This window comes from Salmo salar, chromosome 24 (assembly GCF_965601325.2).
Source record: "Salmo salar chromosome 24, fSalSal1, whole genome shotgun sequence".
NCBI classification, from domain to species: Eukaryota; Metazoa; Chordata; class Actinopteri; order Salmoniformes; family Salmonidae; genus Salmo; species Salmo salar.
The window spans coordinates 47173958-47195185 of NC_138314.1; the positions used below are offsets into that span (position 1 = coordinate 47173958).

At 41.9% G+C, this 21228-nt stretch overlaps 1 protein-coding gene across 1 annotated transcript in view; it reads right to left on the reverse strand.

The window, feature by feature from the left end:
• LOC106585965 (integrin alpha-2) overlaps positions 1-21228 on the reverse strand; it is a 50660-nt gene that overhangs the window by 10975 nt on the left and 18457 nt on the right. The window contains exons 13-26 of the mRNA XM_082968773.1: positions 18268-18398; positions 17649-17812; positions 11913-12070; positions 11548-11658; positions 9709-9794; positions 7849-7990; positions 7493-7585; positions 5016-5092; positions 4828-4911; positions 4368-4470; positions 3183-3293; positions 2522-2629; positions 1876-1989; positions 962-1051 (exon numbers count right to left, since the gene is read on the reverse strand). Of these exons, the coding sequence (XP_082824899.1) occupies positions 962-1051; positions 1876-1989; positions 2522-2629; positions 3183-3293; positions 4368-4470; positions 4828-4911; positions 5016-5092; positions 7493-7585; positions 7849-7990; positions 9709-9794; positions 11548-11658; positions 11913-12070; positions 17649-17812; positions 18268-18398 (1572 nt within the window). The remainder of the gene's footprint in view (positions 1-961; positions 1052-1875; positions 1990-2521; positions 2630-3182; positions 3294-4367; positions 4471-4827; positions 4912-5015; positions 5093-7492; positions 7586-7848; positions 7991-9708; positions 9795-11547; positions 11659-11912; positions 12071-17648; positions 17813-18267; positions 18399-21228) is intronic.

A 21228-nucleotide genomic window follows, 5' to 3' on the forward strand; every position in this document is an offset into this window, starting at 1 on the left:
AGAGAGAGAGAGAGAGAGAGAGAGGAGAGAGCGAGAGAGACCCAACTGCTGGTGTTGCTGCCATTCGTCTGTTGACCAGTAGAGGTCCCAGTGGGCAACACAACCACAGACATGAGGTTGAGAGAGAGAGAGAGAGAGAGAGAGAGAGAGAGAGAGAGAGAGAGGAGAGAGAGACCCAACCTCTGGTGTTGCTGCCATTCGTCTGTTGACCAGTAGAGGTCCCAGTAGGCAACACAACCACAGACATGAGATAGAGAGAGAGAGAGAGAGAGAGAGAGAGAGAGAGAGAGAGAGAGAGAGAGAGAGAGAGAGAGAGAGAGAGAGACAGACAGACAGACAGACAGACAGACAGACAGACAGACAGACAGACAGACAGACAGACAGACAGACAGACAGACAGACAGACAGACAGACAGACAGACAGACAGACAGACAGACAGACAGACAGACAGACCCAACCTCTGGTGTTGCTGCCATACATCTGTTGACCAGTAGAGGTCCTAGTAGGCAACACAACCACAGACATGAGAGAGAGAGAGAGAGAGAGAGAGAGAGAGAGAGAGACAGAGACAGAGACAGAGACAGAGACAGAGACAGAGACAGAGACAGAGACAGAGACAGACAGACAGACAGACAGACAGACCCAACCTCTGGTGTTGCTGCCATACATCTGTTGACCAGTAGAGGTCCTAGTAGGACTAAAACATCCAGTGCTGAGTAGGGTTTTTTTTTTGTAGCCTGGTCCCAGATCTACTTGTGTTGTCTTGTGAGTTTTGATTGACAATAACCACAGGAGTTGGCAAGACAGCACAAACAGATCTGGAACCAGCCTAATGTTTTTTGACAGACACATTATAAAAACGGAAAATCAAGAGTAACAGTAGTTGTCTCCAATGTATCGATCGGTATACCACATCTGCGGGAAAAGCAAATGTTTACCAGTATGTAAAAAAAATATTACCGGCATCTTCTTGTGGGTAATGATGAGTAGATCTGGCTGAGAAGTGACTATCTCTGTGTTTGTAATCAGCTCAATAGTCTGGAAGGTGGCCTGCAACAGATCAATCAATACAGTTAGCCTGCAACAGATCAATCAATACAGTTAGCCTGCATCAGATCAATCAATACAGTTAGTCTGCAAACAGATCAATCAATACAGTAGGCCTGCAACAGATCAATCAATACAGTTGGCCTGCAACAGATCAATCAATACAGTTGGCCTGCAACAGATCAATCAATACAGTTGGCCTGCAACAGATCAATCAATACAGTTAGATCAATACAGTTAGCCTGCAACAGATCAATCAATACAGTTAGCCTGCAACAGATCAATCAATACAGTTAGATCAATACAGTTGGCCTGCAACAGATCAATCAATACAGTTAGATCAATACAGTTAGCCTGCAACAGATCAATCAATACAGTTACCCTGCAACAGATCAATCAATACAGTTAGATCAATCAATACAGTTGGCCTGCAACAGATCAATCAATACAGTTAGATCAATACAGTTAGCCTGCAACAGATCAATCAATACAGTTAGCCTGCAACAGATCAATCAATACAGTTAGCCTGCAACAGATCAATCAATACAGTTAGCCTGCAACAGATCAATCAATACAGTAAAAAGTTAAATAATGATGTTTACAAGACTCATGAAACAGAAAGGACATAGTGACCAGCTGTTACTGTTAAAAGGGCTAAAAACATGTGATTTGTTGATATGTGATTGAAATTGTAACGTGCATACTATGTTAATTCTATACACATACTGTATCCTACCTACCAGACATGGTAAAATCGGTAATGTGTATCCTGGATGCGGATTGGCTGAAACGATATTCCAGCCGTGTGGACATCAGACGATACTTACAGAAGCCAAAGTGCCGTTCCAGATTCTCGTTGTGACGTTCACAAAGTAGACGCTTTTCACTCTCATGTCTTTAATGACGCATTTGATCGCCTGGCACTTCACGTTCCAGCAGTCCTGAGGACATGAGACAAAACAGTCCTGAGGACATGAGACAAAACAGTCCTGAGGACATGAGACAAAACGGTCCTGAGGACAGGAGACAAAACAGTCCTGAGGACATGAGACAAAACGGTCCTGAGGACAGGAGACAAAACAGTCCTGAGGACATGAGACAAAACAGACAAAGGTTTCAGTGGAACTGCGTTGGAAGTACAGGAGGAAAATGTATTAGAGTGTGTGTATATCAGAGTGTGTGTATATCAGAGTGTGTGTATATCAGAGTGTGTGTATATCAGAGTGTGTGTATATCAGAGTGTGTGTATATCAGAGTGTGTGTATATCAGAGTGTGTGTATATCAGAGTGTGTGTGTATCAGAGTGTATATCAGAGTGTGTGTGTATCAGAGTGTGTGTATATCAGAGTGTGTGTGTATCAGAGTGTATATCAGAGTGTGTGTGTATCAGAGTGTGTGTGTATCAGAGTGTGTGTATCTGCCTGTCTATGTGTGTGTGTGCGTGTGTGTGTGTGTGTGTGTGTGCATGCTCACCAGTCTGTGGATACCTCTGAGGCTCTCCTTGGAGAAAAAGGCTGTGTGTGGTTTGGATCCAATCTTCAGTGGATCGACCAGGGCACTGTCACAGCTCACCGAGTCTCCCTGCAGGATAGCAACACACAATTACTAACACACACACACACACACACACACACACACACACACACACACACACACACACACACACACACACACACACACACACACACACACACACACACACACACACACACACACACACACACACACACACACACACACACACCTCACCGAGCCTCCCTGCAGGATACCAACACACCTTTGAAAAGTTTGACTGCGTCCCGACTCCTCAACCTTTTTTTCCCCCCAGAAGTGACACTTGCCCACCCACGGTATAGAATGACAGTGGTGTAAACTCTCCCCTGTGAATAATTAGCCTACAATGCTTTGTTGGGAAGTATGAATGAGCGTCTTTTGGGAACAAGTGTGTGAAATTGGAATTCATTTCGCAATGCAAGACAGGAAACTGATGTTTTAGCAACTAAAAACGGGGTATTTAGATGGGCTGTACGTGTGTGTGTGTGTGTGTGTGTGTGTGTGTGTGTGTGTGTGTGTGTGTGTGTGTGTGTGTGTGTGTGTGTGTGTGTGTGTGTGTGTGTGTGTGTGGTATTCTCACCGTTGGTGTGTCCAGGCCTGTAACGTAGATTAGTGGGTTCCCCCCTCGAGTGGTGACGGGAACAGAGATGGTCAGGTACAACAGCCTGACTGGGAAGTTACCTGTGGAAATCTGAAGGAGAATAAAAATCAAATGTTCTGACAGGGGTAGATAATAGGCATTCATAACACCTTCATAAGAGGTGGATATTAGGCATTCATAACACCTTCATATGGGTGGATATTAGGCATTATAACACCTTCATAAGGGGTGGATATTAGGCATTCATAACACCTTCATATGGGTGGATATTAGGCATTATAACACCTTCATAAGGGGTGGATATTAGGCATTCATAACACCTTCATATGGGTGGATATTAGGCATTATAACACCTTCATAAGGGGTGGATATTAGGCATTCATAACACCTTCATTAGGGTTAGATATTAGGCATTCATAACACCTTCATAAGGGCATTCATAACACCTTCATAAGGGGTAGATATTAGGCATTCATAACACCTTCATAAAGGGTGGATATTAGGCATTCATAACACCTTCATAAGGGGTAGATATTAGGCATTCATAACACCTTCATAAAGGGTGGATATTAGGCATCATAACACCTTCATAAGTGTTGAATTATCATTCTTTACATTTTTTGTATTTATTTTTCCGTTATTTTACCAGGTAAGTTGACTGAGAACACGTTCTCATTTACAGCAACGACCTGGGGAATAGTTTCAGGGGAGAAGAGGGAGATGAATGAGCCAATTGGAAGCTGGGGATGATTAGGTGGCCATGATGGTATGAAGGACAGCTTGGGAATTTAGCCAGGACACCGGGGTTAGCATCCCTACTCTGACGATAAGTGCCATGGGATCTTTAATGACCTCAGAGAGTCAGGACACCCGTTTAACATCCCATCCAAAAGACAGCACCCTCTTAGACCAGAGGAAAGAGTGCCTCCTACTGGCCCTCCAACACCACTTCCAGCAGCATCTGGTCTCCCATCCAGGGAATGACCAGGACCAACCCTGCTTAGCTTCAGAAGCAATCCAGCAGTGGGATGCAGGGTGGTATTCTGCTGGCTATTACAATGTTCATAACACATTTATTCAACATCATTCAAATATATAATTAGAAGAGCATGAAGGCTACCATGACTATACAATCTGTTGACTTCCACTAGCCCACAATCTTACCTTGAGGGAGAAGTTAAACTCAGGGCCAATGTCATCTAATGTTTTTACACTTGTCTGCACCTCCTTGGCCTCATCCACCACATAGAAGTTAATGTTGGATTCCCTGAGGAGGACAGAGAGGGGTGAGTAAACTCATCTCTAGCCACAGTCTAAATCAATGATCTCCAACCTGTGGCTCTGGGACCAACACCGGTCCCTGGGATGTTGCTTAGCGGTCCCTGAAGTGGTTCCCTTACCGGACACTGATTTAGTGAATCGGTTTTCATATGTTCTCTGCTTCGTGGGCCGGTTTTTGTTTTTTTGTTAGAAGTCGACCGGCTCCTCGTAGTGAATACATATCGCTGAGTCTACCTTCGAGCTGAGTTAATTCATTTTGAAAAAAAAAAATCATTTTTTTTGGTATTTTTTTTTTACATAATGCGGACCAGATATTTAATAAAACATTTTACAAGCAACTAACCTGGTCATAATAATCTCAGCATCATAACGAACAGGAATGGTGATATCCACTGTATTATCTGCTGGACTTTCCTCTTTACCATCACTGATGACAAAAACAGGATGTGGATCAAACCCTCATGACAATACATGTGTTTATATTGGACTAGAACGTATTGCACAGGGCCTACTGATTAAACCAACACACACCTTTTGGCCTGAAAACGAACTCTTGCTTGGCTCTGCAAGTGGTTAAGGTTGAAGTCAAAGTTGACCCAAAATTTCACCTGGGGAAAAAAAACTTCATCAAACCCTTTACATGAAGCCTCCAGGTATAATGCTTTATTACTTATTGATGCATGTATGACAATTCATAATGGCTCATAATGGCTCATAATTGTTTATTACAAGGCTTCTTATATGTATCTTTATGTAGGACATTGTGACCATGTGTCTTACCTCCTGGGGTTTCTCTAAGGCAGGGTATCGCTCCTGATAGGCTAGCACCATGAGTCTTACCTCCTGGGGTTTCTCTAAGGCAGGGTATCGCTCCTGACAGGCTAGCACCATGAGTCTTACCTCCTGGGGTTTCTCTAAGGCAGGGTATCGCTCCTGACAGGCTAGCACCATGAGTCTTACCTCCTCGGGTCCTTCTCTAAGGCAGGGTATCCCACCTGACAGGCTAGCACCATGAGTCTTACCTCCTGGGGTTTCTCTAAGGCAGGGTATCGCTCCTGATAGGCTAGCACCATGAGTCTTACCTCCTGGGGTTTCTCTAAGGCAGGGTATCGCTCCTGATAGGCTAGCACCATGAGTCTTACCTCCTGGGGATTCTCTAAGGCAGGGTATCCCACCTGACAGGCTAGCACCATGAGTCTTACCTCCTCGTCCTTCTCTAAGGCAGGGTATCCCACCTGACAGGCAAGCACCATGAGTCTTACCTCCTGGGGTTTCTCTAAGGCAGGGTATCCCACCTGACAGGCTAGCACCATGTGTCTTACCTCCTGGGGTTTCTCTAAGGCAGGGTATCGCTCCTGACAGGGCTAGCACTCATGAGTCTTACCTCCCTCGGGGATTCTCTAAGGCAGGGTATCGCTCCTGATAGGCTAGCACCATGAGTCTTACCTCCTGGGGATTCTCTAAAGCAGGGTATCCCACCTGACAGGCTAGCACCATGAGTCTTACCTCCTCGTCCTTCTCTAAGGCAGGGTATCCCACCTGACAGGCTAGCACCATGAGTCTTACCTCCTGGGGTTTCTCTAAGGCAGGGTATCCCACCTGACAGGCTAGCACCATGAGTCTTACCTCCTGGCGTCCTTCTCTAAGGCAGGGTATCCCACCTGACAGGCTAGCACCATGAGTCTTACCTCCTGGGGTTTCTCTAAGGCAGGGTATTGCTCCTGACAGGCTAGCACCATGAGTCTTACCTCCTCGTCCTTCTCTAAGGCAGGGTATCCCACCTGACAGGCTAGCACCATGAGTCTTACCTCCTGGGGTTTCTCTAAGGCAGGGTATCGCTCCTGACAGGCTAGCACCATGAGTCTTACCTCCTCGTCCTTCTCTAAGGCAGGGTATCCCACCTGACAGGCTAGCACCATGAGTCTTACCTCCTGGGGTTTCTCTAAGGCAGGGTATCGCTCCTGATAGGCTACCACCATGTGTCTTACCTCCTGGGGTTTCTCTAAGGCAGGGTATCGCTCCTGACAGGCTAGCACCATGAGTCTTACCTCCTGGGGTTTCTCTAAGGCAGGGTATCACTTCTGATAGGCTAGCACCATGAGTCTTACCTCCTCGTCCTTCTCTAAGGCAGGGTATCCCACCTGACAGGCTAGCACCATGAGTCTTACCTCCTGGGGTTTCTCTAAGGCAGGGTATCGCTCCTGATAGGCTACCACCATGTGTCTTACCTCCTGGGGTTTCTCTAAGGCAGGGTATCGCTCCTGATAGGCTAGCACCATGAGTCTTACCTCCTGGGGTTTCTCTAAGGCAGGGTATCGCTCCTGATAGGCTACCACCATGTGTCTTACCTCCTGGGGTTTCTCTAAGGCAGGGTATCGCTCCTGATAGGCTAGCACCATGAGTCTTACCTCCTGGGGTTTCTCTAAGGCAGGGTATCGCTCCTGACAGGCTAGCACCATGAGTCTTACCTCCTGGGGTTTCTCTAAGGCAGGGTATCGCTCCTGACAGGCTAGCACCATGAGTCTTACCTCCTGGGGTTTCTCTAAGGCAGGGTATCACTTCTGATAGGCTAGCACCATGAGTCTTACCTCCTCGTCCTTCTCTAAGGCAGGGTATCCCACCTGACAGGCTAGCACCATGAGTCTTACCTCCTGGGGTTTCTCTAAGGCAGGGTATCCCACCTGACAGGCTAGCACCATGTGTCTTACCTCCTGGGGTTTCTCTAAGGCAGGGTATTGCTCCTGACAGGCTAGCACCATGAGTCTTACCTCCTGGGGTTTCTCTAAGGCAGGGTATTGCTCCTGACAGGCTAGCACCATGAGTCTTACCTCCTGGGGTTTCTCTAAGGCAGGGTATCGCTCCTGATAGGCTAGCACCATGAGTCTTACCTCCTGGGGTTTCTCTAAGGCAGGGTATTGCTCCTGACAGGCTAGCACCATGAGTCTTACCTCCTGGGGTTTCTCTAAGGCAGGGTATCGCTCCTGATAGGCTAGCACCATGAGTCTTACCTCCTCGTCCTCCTCTAAGGCAGGGTATCCCACCTGACAGGCTAGCACGTCACTTTGTGTTGTAGACGTGCACTTCACCTCTTTCCCATCACTCTGTAATTTAAATGCACAGTTAAAGAGAGCTAGTGTGCATCTGAAATAGCACCCTATTCCCAATACAGTACACTACTTTCAGTGTACTACATAGGGAGTAGGGTACAGATATATTTACCAAGAATCTAAGATCTTTATAAAATACAGACTATGACAAAATAAAATGTCAGGAGTTTGTTTTGTCAATAAAGTTTTACAACGGTTTTGTCAATAAAGTTTTACAGTTTTTACATTGGTTAAAAGTTCCATCTTTCAGAACTCACCGGAGATGTTATGGAAGCGTAGAAGAGGCTCTTGGAGTACGTGACCAAAATCTGGGTGTTGTACGCATTCTCCTTGATGTTCTTCACTAGTACCTCGAAGGAGATCTCTCTGTTGTTAGAACTGACCAGCACAGAGCCAACACTGTCAAGACAACAACCACCAGTCATTACACCTTATGAATGTAAAAAAAATGTTAATAAAATTTGAGCAAAGATGGTAATATGATGACAAGATGACTACGGGAGGACCTTCAGAGCTACTGTGCTGTAGGTTTTTCATTCCAACCCTAATCTAGCTCACCTCACCTCTAATAACCAGCAGGTTGATAAACTGAATTAGGTCAGTTACAACTGGGGGTTGGAGTGACAACCTACAGGAGGGAACAGGGTTGGAGGGCCCTGTTGTAAAATATCTGTCACGTCCTGACCAGTAAAGGGGTTATTTGTTATTGTAGTTTGGTCAGGACGTGGCAGGGGGTGTTTGTTTTATGTGGTTCGGGGTGGTTGGTTGTTTAGAAGGGTGTTTGATTTATTATTTCCGGGTTTTGGGCTATGTTATATGTTTTGTATTTCTATGTTCATTCTAGTATTAGTATTTCTTTGTTTAGGTCATTGGGGTGTTGGACTCTCAATTGGAGGCAGGTGTTTCCTAGTTGCCTCTGATTGAGAGTCCTATATATAGGTATGTGTTTGTGTTGGTAGTTTGTGGGAGATTGTGCTGTGTATAGCCTTAATGCCTTACGGGCCTGTTATTCGTCATTGTGTTTTGTGTACGTGTTTATTTAGTTTTTTTTCCTTCTTTGCCAATTTAATAAAAGAAGATGAGTGCACATAACCCCGCTGCGTTTTGGTCCGACAATGATTTTTCTTTATCATCTGACGAAGAAGATTGTGACAACATCAAGAGATTGGAGTGACAACCTACAGGAGGGAACAGGGTTGGAGTGGCCCTGTTGTAAAACATCAAGAGATTGATAAACCAGTTTGACGTTCACTATACAAATACAAGGCTGATTTAAAAAAAAAAAGGAATTGAAAGACACCTCACTGAAACAGGATCTTGAACGTGAACAAAATATGTTGAATGCAAAATTAGAAAGTACAGAAATATTCCTGAAATGTCACTGTCATTTTATTTTTATCTGCTGTTAAACACAGAGATTATGTCACACACACACTCACACTCACACACACTCACACTCACACACTGATTTCCAGGCCATTTATGCTCAGACCCATTTTTATGAGTGTTCTGTGTTCTGTTTACACGTAAACGTTATAAGTTGTTAAAGATTTCTTAATTAAAATCACATTACATTTTTTTGGGACTAAAATAGAGAATAAGTCATTGTTGTCAGGGGATACAGGCTGGACAGATGATGTCATTTATTCCACAGTCCCCGATGTCCCCAATGTGTTGTAGTCTTTTAATGTAGCCTACAAGGAACTTCTGAGTAACAGGTCTCTATCTAAACACGGTATCGTTTGAGACGTTCGTTTTTTTAGTAACACTTTATTTGGATAGTGCATCTGAAAATACAAAACACGGACTTAACATTTATTTTTTATTTATTTTTTTCTGCCTTTTGCTACCCAACCAGTGTTGCTGACATTCACCCCCCCCCCCCCCCACCAAAAAAAAAATACCCCCAACTCATAGAAAACACACTATCCAAACGATCTAGTGTTGCTGATTTGCAGTGTCAGCCATAAATATAAACCTGCCCAAGGGACTGCGGTTTGTAAATTAGACGGTTGGCTAAAACCGACACTTTTTACTGAAACGTTTAGATAGAGACCTGTGCACTGTCCCTGTAAAAAAAAATAAAAAAATAAACTGAAATATAAAAAAACACTCACCTGGGTACCTCTGTCACCTTCTTCACACTGAGCACCAGATCACTGACACACACGTCATCAGAACCACACTGTTTGGAGAAGGGAATCTACAGCAGAGACGACGGAAGACCATTGGACAAGATTCACAGATTCAACCAGTATTTTCATAGGGCTGGTGGAATCTCAATTAAATTTGCATTTCTTTTTATAAAAAGTTTTTTTTTTTTTATTATTTTTTGTTTTTAAAGGATGGGTGACGTCCCACTCCTTTCGTAATATTTTTCTGTTGGTTTTTATTGAAGAGAAAATAATGGTGTTGGAAAGACAAGGGGAGGGGGGAGGTCGTAACCATGCCAACTCCGCCGTACACGTGTACCGGGGTCAGCGGCTGTAACCTTTGGACCACACAGGTCACAATTATATTCTGTTTCAGTTGCATTTATCTCTGTTGGGGACAAAAACCGTGTGGGTTTTAAAAGCAATACATAGTATGTATGATATTACCCACCACCCAACAGTTTTAAATACAAGTGCAGGCCAGGGGAAGCATGTTTACATTTAAATGAAAGTGACAGATTTTACCCACATACTGAGACAAAATAAGCAAAGAAAGAGGAGGGAGGCTAACTCACAGAGAGGAGAGAGGCTAACTCACAGAGAGGAGAGAGGCTAACTCACAGAGAGGAGGGAGGCTAACTCACAGAGAGGAGGGAGGCTAACTCACAGAGAGGAGAGAGGCTAACTCACAGAGAGGAGGGAGGCTAACTCACAGAGAGGAGAGAGGCTAACTCACAGAGAGGAGAGAGGTTAACTCACAGAGAGGAGAGAGGCTAACTCACAGAGAGGAGAGAGGCCCGGGGGGGTAACTCACAGAGAGGAGAGAGGCTAACTCACAGAGAGGAGAGAGGCTAACTCACAGAGAGGAGAGAGGCTAACTCGCAGAGAGGAGAGAGGCTACCTCACAGAGAGGAGAGAGGCTAACTCACAGAGAGGAGAGAGGCTAACTCACAGAGAGGAGAGAGGCTAACTCGCAGAGAGGAGAGAGGCTAACTCGCAGAGAGGAGAGAGGCTAACTCGCAGAGAGGAGAGAGGCTAACTCACAGAGAGGAGGGAGGCTAACTCACAGAGAGGAGGGAGGCTAACTCACAGAGAGGAGAGAGGCTAACTCGCAGAGGGGAGAGAGGCTAACTCGCAGAGGGGAGGGAGGCTAACTCACAGAGAGGAGGGAGGCTAACTCACAGAGAGGAGAGAGGCTAACTTACAGAGAGGAGAGAGGCTAACTCACAGAGAGGAGAGAGGCTAACTCACAGAGAGGAGAGAGGCTAACTCACAGAGAGGAGAGAGGCTAACTCACAGAGAGGAGAGAGGCTAACTCACAGAGAGGAGAGAGGCTAACTCGCAGAGAGGAGAGAGGCTAACTCGCAGAGAGGAGAGAGGCTAACTCACAGAGAGGAGAGAGGCTAACTCGCAGAGAGGAGAGAGGCTAACTCGCAGAGAGGAGAGAGGCTAACTCACAGAGAGGAGGGAGGCTAACTCACAGAGAGGAGAGAGGCTAACTCACAGAGAGGAGAGAGGCTAACTCACAGAGAGGAGAGAGGCTACCTCACAGAGAGGAGAGAGGCTAACTCACAGAGAGGAGAGAGACTAACACACAGAGAGGAGAGAGGCTAACTCACAGAGAGGAGAGAGGCTAACTCACAGAGAGGAGAGAGGCTAACTCACAGAGAGGAGAGAGGCTAACTCACAGAGAGGAGAGAGGCTAACTCACAGAGAGGAGTGAGGCTAACTCACAGAGAGGAGAGAGACTAACTCACAGAGAGGAGTGAGGCTAACTCACAGAGAGGAGAGAGGCTAACTCACAGAGAAGTCCCATGCAGTCTGAGAGAAAACATCAAGGACGGGGTTGGCGTCTGGGTTCTGAAGGCCGATGTCAACGCGCAGACTGATGGAGTTCACAAAGTCTGCGCTTTCCTGAAATAAAAAACAAAAAACATTGAAGATAATTAAGATTACTGTATTGATTTTCATGATAATGCTCCCCGAGATGTGATAGACAAATACATTTTAATGCAAGCTATAGTCTGACTACTGTAAATGGATAGCCTAACCCAAAGAGGTTTTATAATATACTTTTAATAACAGCAACAACAACAACAAAAAACGTTGGAAAATGTGAGTTTTATACACATGGTTATATTTTTAACCCTCTTAACGTGTGTCTTCACCTGAACGTAAACTTGGTAATTGTGGCAAACAGAGTTGGTGGATGATGATATCTGAACGTTTCCAGAGAGGAGTCGTTCGCGGTTCTGACTGAACAGGCCTCGTGAGGAGACCCGGGACGACTGCAGGTCAGCATCCAGAGTTAGGTTGAATTTGACAGCTGGAGGGATAATATATGTTTAGTTTTTGGGGAATTAAAGTGTGCGGATGTTATTTTCAGACATTCTGGTAACTAACGTAATATTAATATCATGCCTTCAGAAAGTTTTACACCCCTTTGACTTTTTTCCACATGTTGTTGTTACAGCCTCAATTAAAAATAGCGTATTATTATTATTATTATTAAATAGCGTTTTGTTTTTTTTGTCACCGACACACAATAACCCATAATGTCAAAGGTGAATTATGTTTTGAGTCAATAAGTGCATTTCCACTAGCATTGCTAACTGATACAATCCATTTCCACTAGCATTGCTAACTGATATAATCCATTTCCACTAGCATTGCTAACTGATACAATCCATTTCCACTAGCATTGCTAACTGATATAATCCATTTCCACTAGCATTGCTAACTGATACAATCCATTTCCACTAGCATTGCTACATGTTGCTAAACAACCAGGTAACAAACTTTTACAACGATTGCTGTTATATACAGTGCCTTCAGAACGTATTCATACCCCTTAACTTATTCCACATTTTGTTGTGTTACAGCCTGAATTTAAAACTGGCCTACACACATTACCCCCGAATGTCAGTGGAATTATGTTTTTCATGTTTGTTTTTGTCGTTTTGTTTCACAAATGAATTACAAATTAAAAGCTGAAATGTCTTGAGTCAATAGGTATTCAAACCCTTTGTTACGGGAAGCATAAATAAGTTCAGGAGTAAAAATGTGCTTAAAAAGTCACATAATGTGGCTCAGTTGGTAGAGCATGGTGTTTGCAACACCAGGGTTGTGGGTTCGATTCCCACGGGGGACCAGTACAGGATGAAATGTATGCATTCACTACTGTAAGTCGCTCTGGATAAGAGCGTCTGCTAAATGACTAAAATCTGAATAATAAGTTGGACTCACTTTGTGTGCAATAATAGTGTTTGACATGAGTTTTGAATGACTACCTCATCTCTGTACCCCACACATACAATTATCTGTAAGGTCCCTCAGTCGAGAAGTGAATTTCAAACACAGATTCAACCACAAAGACCAGGGAGGTTTTCCAATGCCTCACAAAGAAGGTCACTTATTGGTAAATGGGTAAAAAGGTCAAAAGCAGACATTCAATATTCCTTTGAGCATGGTAAAGTTATTAATTACACTTTGGATGGTGTATCAATACACCCAGTCCTTCCCAGTCCTTCCTAACTCAGTTGCCAGAGAGGAAAGAAACCACTCAGGGATTTCACCATGAGGCCAATGGTGACTTTAAAACAGTTACAGAGTTGAATGGCTGTGATAGGAGACAATTGAGGATGGATCAACAACATTGTAGTTACTCCACAATACTAAAACCTAAATGACAGAGTTAAAGAAGGAAGCATATACAGAATACAAATCTTACAAAACATGCATCCTGTTTTCTACAAGGCACTAAAGTAATACTGCAAAAAATGTGGCAAAGCAATTCACTTTTTATCCTGAATACAACGTTTTATGTTTGAGGCAAATCCAATACAACACATTACTGAGTATCACTCTCAATATTTTCAAGCATAGTGGTGGCTGCATCATGTTATGGGTATGCTTGTCATGGGAATTTTTCAGGATAAAAAGAAACAAAGGTAAGCACAAGCAAGATGAAATCACATTTCAGCTGTACAATAACCTAAAACACAATTCTAAATAAACACCAGAGTTGCTTACCAAAAACAAAGTGAATGTTTCTGATTGGCCAAGTAAAATTTTTTACTTAAATCTAGTGAAAATCTATGACAAGACCTGAAAATGGATGTCTAGTAATGATGAACAACCAATTTGACAGAGATTGAACATTTTTGAAAATGTTGCACAATCCAGGTGTGGAAAGCTCAGAGAGTTACCCAGAAACATTTTTACATTTTAGTCATTTAGCAGACACTCTTAACCAGAGCGACTTACAGTAGCGAACGCATACATTTCGTACATTTCATGCATTTTCTTTTTATTATACTGGCCCCATGTGGGAATTGAACCCACAACCCTGGCGTTGCAAACACCATGCTGTACCAACTGAGCCGCAGGGAAGACCAGAAAGACCGACAGCTGTAATCACTGCCATCTACCATGTTTTGCTTCTACAAAGTATTGACTCAGGGGTGTGAACACTGATGTAAATTTGATATTTCTGTATTTCAATAAATTTTCAAACATTTCTAATAAACATGTTTTCACTACGCCATTGTGGGGTATTGTGTGTAGATGGGTGAGAAAGAAATAGGCTCTAAGATAACAAAATGTGGAATAAGTCAAGGGGCATGAATACGTTGCGATGGCACTGTTTAGTATAAGTAAGCAAAAACTTAATAAAAAGCGTTACCAAAATCATCAAGATATGCAGAGAGTTACTAGTGAAAACATCTGCAATAATTGGTGACCCAAAGATATAGAGTAGTAGAGTATGTCAACCTTAGAGCAGAGTAGAAAAGAGCAGTACATTAGAGTAGAGTACACTAGAGTACATTAGAGTAGAGTACATTAGAGTACATTAGAGTAGAGTACATTAGAGTAGAGTACATTAGAGTAGAGTACATTAGAGTAGAGCACATTAGAGTACATTAGAGTAGAGCACATTAGAGTACATTAGAGTAGAGCACATTCGAGTAGAGTACATTAGAGTAGAGTACATTAGCGTAGAGTCACTAGAGTACATTAGAGTAGAGTACATTAGAGTACATTAGAGTAGAGTACATTAGAGTAGAGAAGATCAGTACATTAGAGTAGAGTACATTAGAGTACATTAGAGTAGAGTACATTAGAGTACATTAGAGTAGAGTGCATTAGAGTAGAGTACACTAGAGTACATTAGAGTAGAGTACATTAGAGTAGAGTACATTAGAGTAGAATACATTAGAGTACATTAGAGTAGAGTACATTAGAGTACATTAGAGTAGAGTACATTAGAGTAGAGTACATTAGAGTAGAGTACATTAGAGTAGAGCACATTAGAGTACATTAGAGTAGAGCACATTAGAGTACATTAGAGTAGAGCACATTCGAGTAGAGTACATTAGAGTAGAGTACATTAGCGTAGAGTCACTAGAGTACATTAGAGTAGAGTACATTAGAGTACATTAGAGTAGAGTACATTAGAGTAGAGAAGATCAGTACATTAGAGTAGAGTACATTAGAGTACATTAGAGTAGAGTACATTAGAGTACATTAGAGTAGAGTGCATTAGAGTAGAGTACACTAGAGTACATTAGAGTAGAGTACATTAGAGTAGAGTACATTAGAGTAGAATACATTAGAGTACATTAGAGTAGAGCACATTAGAGTAGAGCACATTAGAGTACATTAGAGTAGAGCACATTAGAGTAGAGTACATTAGAGTACATTAGAGTAGAGTACATTAGAGTAGAGAAGAGCAGTACATTAGAGTAGAGTACATTAGAGTACATTAGAGTAGAGTACATTAGAGTAGAGTACACTAGAGTACATTAGAGTAGAGTACATTAGAGTACATTAGAGTAGAGTACATTAGAGTAGAGAAGAGCAGTACATTAGAGTAGAGTACATTAGAGTACATTAGAGTAGAGTACATTAGAGTAGAGTGCATTAGAGTAGAGTACACTAGAGTACATTAGAGTAGAGTACATTAGAGTAGAGTACATTAGAGTACATTAGAGTACATTAGAGTAGAGTACATTAGAGTACATTAGAGTAGAGTAGAGTACATTAGAGTAGAGCACATTAGAGTACATTAGAGTAGAGCACATTAGAGTACATTAGAGTAGAGCACATTAGAGTAGAGTACATTAGAGTAGAGTACATTAGAGTAGAGTCACTAGAGTACATTAGAGTAGAGTACATTAGAGTACATTAGAGTAGAGTACATTAGAGTAGAGAAGAGCAGTACATTAGAGTAGAGTATATTAGAGTACATTAGAGTACATTAGAGTAGAGTGCATTAGAGTAGAGTACACTAGAGTACATTAGAGTAGAGTAAATTAGAGTAGAGCACATTAGAGTACATTAGAGTAGATTACATTAGAGTAGAGTACAATAGAGTAGAGTACATTAGAGTACATTAGAGTAGAGTACATTAGAGTACATTAGAGTAGAGTACATTAGAGTACATTAGAGTAGAGTACATTGGAGTAGAGTAGAGTACACTAGAGTACATTAGAGTAGAGTACACTAGAGTACATTAGAGTAGAGTACATTAGAGTACATTAGAGTAGAGTACATTATAGTAGAGTAGAGTACACTAGAGTACATTAGAGTAGAGTACACTAGAGTACATTCGAGTAGAGTACACTAGAGTACATTTGAGTAGAGTACATTAGAGTAGAGTACACTAGAGTACATTCGAGTAGAGGAGAGTAGAGTGCATTAGAGTAGAGTACATTATAGTACATTATAGTAGAGTACATTATAGTAGAGTACATTAGAGTAGAGTACATTAGAGTAGAGTACATTAGAGTAGGGTACAGTGCATTAGAGTATAGTGCATTAGAGTATAGTACAATAGTGTACATTAGTGTGGAGTGCATTAGAAGAGAGTAGAGTACATTAGTGTACATTAGTGTAGAGTGCATTAGAGTAGAGTACATTAGTGTACATTAGAGTAGAGTACATTAGTGTACATTAAAGTAGAGTGCATTAGAGTAGAGTAGAGTACATTAGTGTAGAGTGCTTTAGAGTAGAGTACATTAGAGTAGAGTGCATTAGTGTAGAGTACATTAGAGTAGAGTAGAGTACATTCGAGTAGATTGCATTAGTGTAGAGTACATTAGTGTACATTAGAGTAGAGTACATTAGAGTAGAGTAGAGTACATTAGTGTAGAGGGCATTAGAGTAGAGTACATTAGAGTAGAGTGCATTAGAGTAGAGTGCATTAGAGTAGAGTACATTAGTGTACATTAGAGTAGAGTACATTAGAGTAGAGTAGAGTACAGTAGATTAGAGTAGAGTACATTAGTGTAGAGTACATTAGTGTAGAGTGCATTAGAGTAGAGTAAATTAGAGTAGAGTACATTAGAGTAGAGTAGAGTACATTTGTGTAGAGCAAAGTACATTAGAGTAGAGTACATTAGAGTAGAGTACATTAGAGTAGAGTACATTAGTGTAGAGTGCATTAGAGTAGAGTACATTAGAGTAGAATAGAGTACATTAGAGTAGAGTGCATTAGAGTAGAGTAGAGTACATTCGTGTAGAGCAAAGTACATTAGAGTAGAGTACATTAGAGTAGAGTACATTAGAGTAGAGTACATTAGAGTAGAGTAGAGTGCATTAGAGTAGAGTAGAGTGCATTAGAGTAGAGTACATTAGAGTAGAGTACATTAGAGTAGAGTGCATTAGAGTAGAGTACATTAGAGTAGAGTAGAGTGCATTAGAGTAGAGTACATTAGAGTAGAGTACATTAGAGTAGAGTACATTAGAGTAGAGTGCATTAGAGTACAGTAGAGTACATTAGAGTAGAGTACATTAGAGTAGAGTAGAGTACATTAGTGTAGAGCAAAGTGCATTAGAGTAGAGTAGAGTACATTAGAATAGAGTGCATTAGAGTAGAGTAAAGTATAATAGATCAATCTTACTTAGGGGTCCCACAGGTTTCTTTGGTCTAAACGTTGCGCTGAAGCAGATGTCTGTCTTGAAACAGGAGAGCTTGTGTCCGTTTATCAAGCAAGGCTTACTCAGGATGTTGATTTTATCAGGGGAGAAAGAAGCCTTGGCCGTCACAGCAGCCAGTCCTCGAGACCTAGTAAAAAAAAAAACAGATCACATCGCTTTTGACGTGAATAGCAGAGGCAAGAGTGGACAACCCTGTCTCGTTCCTTGAAAGACGAAAGATGAAAAATGATTTGCAGCTGGCATTGTTGTTAAGCATACGAGCCACCAAAGAACAGTTCATTTACTTAGAAAATATTATTTCTAGCTTCTAATCTAAGACATCATAAATTAATGCCGAAATGCCCAAATTGAAATAGTCACCAAACGTCATTATCGTTGGAACTTGGATCCAAAGCATCAAGATTTCACGTCATGAGTCAAGACAAAATTTACAAGATTTCATGAACCCCCTCCCAGGAAGCCTGGTCCCAGATCTGTTTGTGCTGTCTTGTTTGGTGTGAAAAATGACCATAAGAGTTGGGCAAGAGACTACAAACAGATCTGAGAGCAGGTTACACTCCAGTGCATGATGGTTGAACTCACCAGAGCTGGATCACCTTCCCATGAGCCCCAACAGAGATATCAGGTATGGTGTCATCATTCATGTCCCCATAGCCATCCAGAGACCGCCCAAAATACTGCATCATGAAGTCAAACTTAGACCCAAGGATTCTCTAGGATAGGAAACCCCATAAAATTATCACCTAACTGATTCCTGTATTTGTGGGGGGGGGGGGGGGGGGGGGATGGGGGGGGGTGTTATGACATCGACGGGGCTGCAGTGGAACGGTTCCTCAGGTTTCCACATCACTAAGGAATTATCATGGTCCACACACACCAACACAGTCGTGAAGAAGGCATGCCTCTTTCTCCCCGAGATGCTGAAAAGATTTGACATGGGACCTCAGATCCTCAAAAAGTTATACAGCTGCACCTCTATACCAGGCGGTGTCAGAGGAAGACCCTTACAAATTGTCAAAGACTCCAGCCACCCAAGTTATAGATTGTTCTCTAAGTGCACCAAGTTTGGAACCAACTGGACCCTGAACAGCTTCTACAACCAAAAGCCATAAGACGGCTACATAGTTAGTCGACAAACTCTTTAGACTCATCACATGTTAGTGTCTATTATCTATCCTTTACCCTATACCTAGAGTATACTGCTGCTACTGTCTATTATCTATCCTTTACCCCTACCTACAGTATACTGCTGTTACTGTCTATTATCTATCCTTTACCCCTACCTACAGTATACTGATGTTACTGTCTATTATCTATCCTTTACCCCTACCTACAGTATACTGCTGTTACTGTCTATTATCTATCCTTTACCCCTACCTACAGTATACTGCTGTTACTGTCTATTATCTATCCTTTACCCCTACCTACAGTATACTGCTGCTACTGTCTATTATCTATCCTTTACCCCTACCTACAGTATACTGCTGTTACTGTCTATTATCTATCCTTTACCCTATACCTAGAGTATACTGCTGCTACTGTCTATTATCTATCCTTTACCCCTACCTACAGTATACTGCTGCTACTGTCTATTATCTATCCTTTACCCCCTACCTACAGTATACTGCTGTTACTGTCTATTATCTATCCTTTACCCTATACCTAGAGTATACTGCTGCTACTGTCTATTATCTATCCTTTACCCCTACCTACAGTATACTGCTGCTACTGTCTATTATCTATCCTTTACCCCCTACCTACAGTATACTGCTGTTACTGTGTATTATTATCTATCCTGTTGTCTAGTCACTTTATCCCCTACCTATAAGTACATATCTAACTCAATCCCCTGTACATAGCCTCGATACTGGTACCCCATGAAGCCAAGTTATCTTTACTCATTGTGAATTTATTCCTTGTGTTATTACTTTCTATTATTTCACCTTTTTTCTCCCCTCTCCACATTGTTGAGAAAGGGCCCGTAAAGTCCGCATTGCACTGTTAGTCTACACCTGTTGTTTAATAAGCATGTAACAAATACATTTAATTTAATTTGAATCATGGACCCTGGTCATTTTGTTATTGAAGTACAATGACACCCTGCCATCTTTTCCTATATTATTATAGGAATATAATATTATATAATTATTTGAAATGTAGTTTCAGTTGGTTTTTAGGACTTGCTTAACTCGTTTTTTTTTTTTTAAGTTTCAGTTTGATAAAAACATTTCTATTTTGTTGTTGTATTATTTATTAATTATTATTATTTATTATTAAGTTTTAGTGCTAAGGACAGAGAGTAGCCTACGTGTGGGTGGCTAGGAGCCAGTTATGTGTTGTAGAACTATAATTTGTTTTTTGGCGACGTCACTACTTGCCAATGGAGGGGGTCAGTAATACAGTAATGGGCCAGGACCATAGGCTTGGATAGACACCATCTCTGTATCTGTGTAATGATGGCGTCTGTGAGAGCATGGACAGCGCCAATGAAATATACATTTTTTTAATATATTATTCTTCACAAGTAAAATTTATTGGCTGATTCTTCCCGATGACCCAGCTGTCAAGACTCCAACCAGGTCATCAGGAGGGATCAGCCAATGAAGTTGGAAGTTCCACCCAGTTGACTACTTCAAAATGGTGAAAGTCCTCAATGGCGCTGCCCCGTGATAACACACACTTTTGTCCACTAAAGGACTCCATACAACTCCTAGGCCAGGACATACAGTAGGTTTGGTTATGTTTAAAATATCAATCAATCCTAATGTGACTTTATATTTAACAGTACTATCAACAAGGCAGGTCCTACAAGCCCTGGTTTTGACACACCTGGACTACTGTTCAGTCGTGTGGTCAGGTGCCACAGGTGCCACAATTGTCTCAGAACATGACAGTACGGCTGGACCTTAACTCCTTCAGGAGACCATTTGAATGGGAGGGAGGCAATACAGTGTACGTTTAATGCAATGAACCATCTTAAAATAGGCTGAACTCCTTGGGAGATCATATAACAAGAGATCTTAGACATGAACACGTGTCTGTTGTGTCTTCATGCACTGTCGTACAATCCAAAATACTGGGAAGTGATAAAGAATCCCATCATAAGATTCCCCTGCTTCCAATTTACATTATTTTTTTTATGAAATCACCTCGAGCTCCTCTTTGGTCAAGTGGGTGTTTGTCGAATAATGGAAAACCTTTAGTAAATAGAGAATGGGAACCTAAAGGTATTTATTTCTGATTTGTTTCATGACAACTATATGAGATTCTACAATGTAGAAAAGTGTAAAAAAATTAAGAAAAACCCTTAAATGAGTAGGTGTGTCCAAACTTTTGACTGAATCTGTACCTCGACACACTTCCTGTACGTTGGAAAAATTCTCCTGTAATTTGAATGACGTTTATTCACATGATAATGAAATGTGGGATGAAATTACAGGCCTGATTACCTCTTCCAATAACTGAGAAGGTTAATGAGTTGATGACTGGGGACCGGTCTCCCAGACATGGATTGGTTCTGGTCCCTGGGCCGTTAAACACTCT